The sequence below is a fragment of the Hypomesus transpacificus genome, chromosome 10, assembly GCF_021917145.1.
Source record: "Hypomesus transpacificus isolate Combined female chromosome 10, fHypTra1, whole genome shotgun sequence".
Taxonomy (NCBI): domain Eukaryota; kingdom Metazoa; phylum Chordata; class Actinopteri; order Osmeriformes; family Osmeridae; genus Hypomesus; species Hypomesus transpacificus.
Window position 1 is genome coordinate 13034924 of NC_061069.1, and position 3146 is coordinate 13038069.

The 3146-nt window shown below is 50.3% G+C and overlaps 1 protein-coding gene across 1 annotated transcript in view; it reads left to right on the forward strand.

The window, feature by feature from the left end:
* LOC124472386 (palmdelphin-like) overlaps positions 1-2719 on the forward strand; it is a 6118-nt gene extending 3399 nt beyond the window's left edge. The window contains exons 2-3 of the mRNA XM_047027178.1: positions 5-776; positions 2213-2719. Of these exons, the coding sequence (XP_046883134.1) occupies positions 5-776; positions 2213-2232 (792 nt within the window). The 3' untranslated portion in view covers positions 2233-2719. The remainder of the gene's footprint in view (positions 1-4; positions 777-2212) is intronic.
* The last annotated feature ends 427 nt before the right edge of the window (positions 2720-3146 follow it).

The window sequence follows — 3146 nt, forward strand, 5'->3', positions numbered from 1 at the left end:
CCAGAGAGCGCCGCAGCGCAGCGACACCAGCTGCAGCCAGCAGGGGGAGCTCTCCACCAGCACCAGAGCACTGCCTTTCCCTGCAGTACCTCCCACCAACCTCAGGGGCAGCAGAGGGCAGGGCCTCAGCCAATCCAGCCGTAGAGTCAATGGACACCAGCTGTCACATGACTACAACCAGGAAGTGTTCTCTGGACCAGTGAGCTGCCACCTTGAGGCCAATCACATTCCAGCCCAGTCTTACCTCAGCAGCGAGGACAAGTACTATCAGCCAGTCGACAGCTACCGTCAACAGCAAGGCCACACCCCTTCCTACTCAGACCTGTACCGCCTCCCAGCTGACAGCCAACCGTCTGCCATCTTCTATAACTCCGCCTACCCGGATCGATGCCCCTCCCCTCTCTACGAGGATGACGCCCCCTTCCGCATACTCAACGCCCTGCCGGCCAATCCGGACGCGTCAGAGCCGGTCACCGCCATCTTCATGGGCTTCCAGACGGCTGAGGACGACAGTGGGCGTGGCCTGGGCTACGAGGGTTCCATTAAGGCGGAACTCGTCGTCATCGGTGACGATGATGACGACGGCGGCGAGGCTCACGTCGGGCGTCCGGCCGAGGGTTACCGTAACTACGGTTACCAGCAAGGCCAGCGAGGGGTGGAGCCTGAGGCCGCTAACTGCAACGGCAGCGGCGTGCGAGGGCGGAGTCCGTGGAAGGGGGTCCGCAAGCAGGAGGGCCGATCAGAGCGACGCCTCAGAGAGGGGAAGACGAACGCAGGTAACAGGAAGATCAGCAACACCCAGAAACACTGCTGCATCGTCATGTGAACTAACTAGACACACACCAACCTAACTAACCACCATGCTGCTGGTTTACTGGGCTAACTAACCTGCTGCTGGTTTACTGGGCTAACTAACCTGCTGCTGGTTAACTGGACTAACTAACCTACTGCTGGTTAACTGGACTAACTAACCTGCTGCTGGTTAACTGGACTAACTAACCTACTGCTGGTTAACTGGACTAACTAACCTGCTGCTGGTTAACTGGACTAACTAACCTGCTGCTGGTTAACTGGACTAACTAACCTACTGCTGGTTAACTGGACTAACAAACATGCTGCTGGTTAACTGGACTAACTAACCTACTGCTGGTTAACTGGACTAACTAACCTGCTGCTGGTTAACTGGACTAACTAACCTACTGCTGGTTAACTGGACTAACTAACCTGCTGCTGGTTAACTGGACTAACTAACCTACTGCTGGTTAACTGGACTAACTAACCTGCTGCTGGTTAACTGGACTAACTAACCTGCTGCTGGTTAACTGGACTAACTAACCTACTGCTGGTTAACTGGACTAACAAACATGCTGCTGGTTAACTGGACTAACTAACCTACTGCTGGTTAACTGGACCAATATTGCTGTCATTGTCCTGTCCTGCGAACACCATGACTACCAGCACATCATCTGCAAATGGAAATCTCAGTTTGACAGTATTTTACACCTTTGTCTTAACTGTAGCGCAGTATAGCTTAGCTTCCTACTGTATGACGTCATCATAGAGCTAAGATTAGGTATAGTGTGCTCCTGGAGAGATACCCTCCTGTAGGGTTACACTGTAACCCTGCCCCTGGAGAGATACCCTCCTGTAGGGTTACACTGCAACCCTGCTCCTGGAGAAGTGTCTCACCAGTAATCCAGACTGGAGACCATTCTCTAGTGGCTGAACTATGTCATTACATTTAGGCCATATTGACGTCTGAAAACTGGTATATAGCTTTTAGAATGATTATTTAAAATTACGCTTTCATAAATGTTGTAGTTTTTTTACTTTTGGATTAAAGAACAAGGATTCGATTGTGTGCTTGTTTTTTTCTGTGAAGCTGCCTGTCTGCCTGTCTGTCTGCCTGCCTGCCTGCCTGCCTGCCTGTCTGTCTGTCTGTCTGTCTGTCTGTCTGTCTGTCTGTCTGTCTGTCTGTCTGTCTGTCTGTCTGTCTGTCTGCCTGTGAGTGTGTGTGTGTGAGAGTGTGTGTGTGTGTCTGAGAGAGAGTGTCTGTGTGTCTGAGAGAGAGTGTGTGTGTCTCTTTTTGTTGTCACGCAAACAACGACATGCAAACATTTGAATGTCAATCACAAGTGTGACTAATTGGCTCCAACATGACATGTGTGTGTGTGTGTTACAGATACACATGACGTGTGTGTGTGTGTTCCAGATACACAGATGCTGAACTAAACCACCAGAAGCTACAGGACCAGCCCCTCAACCCTGCTACAACCTGCCTGCTGTTCACTACCTGTCTACTGCACTGGCTGGCTAGCTGGTTTACTAGTTGGTTAGCTGGCTGGCTAGTTCCTGTCAACAACCATATTACTTAGTATGACTGTTAAGATATTAGATATGTGATTACTGTCTTGATATCTGTCAATACACAGGTGATACTGACAGGTGATACTGAATATCTGCTATATATAGTTTTTACACCCACACAGGGCACACACACACATCACACACACTACACACACACATCACACACACTACACACACAGAAGTCAGTGCTGGTGAACCTTCCAGTGCCTTAATCAGTGTGCCCGTTTTAATCTGCATGCTGCTTTAGAGGAGTCTGCGTCCATAATACCCCAGCATCTGTCTGAGTCGTCTGCTGAGGAGAGAACCTGTGTGCTGATTATAAACATGACTGCTGAGGGATTAAAGACTGCTGCTGCTAGAACAGAGTGTTGGTCTGGTGGGAACGTGCTCGTGAATTACAGGGAACCGCATCGCTTTGTGGGTTTGTTGAATTATATATAGAATTGAATATATTGAACTGACGTAGGAGGGAGTGTGTGTGTGTGCGTGTGTGTGTGTGAGCGAGCGTTGCATGAGTGGATGTGTCACAACAGTCACTAAAGCCTCTGCTCTGATTGGTTGGATCCCACGCACTCAGTGTGTCGCTAAAGCAGAGTGAGCGAGCAGGAGAGAAAGAGAGGTCGAGAGAGAGAGAGAGAGAGAGAGAGAGAGAGGGAGCGGGAGGGAGGGAGAGAGAGAGAGAGAGGTAGGCAGATGCATATACCCTGGGCTCCACCACTGGAACAAGCCACTCTACAAGACAGCACGCACTCCAAGACAAGAGAACACGCACTCCAAGA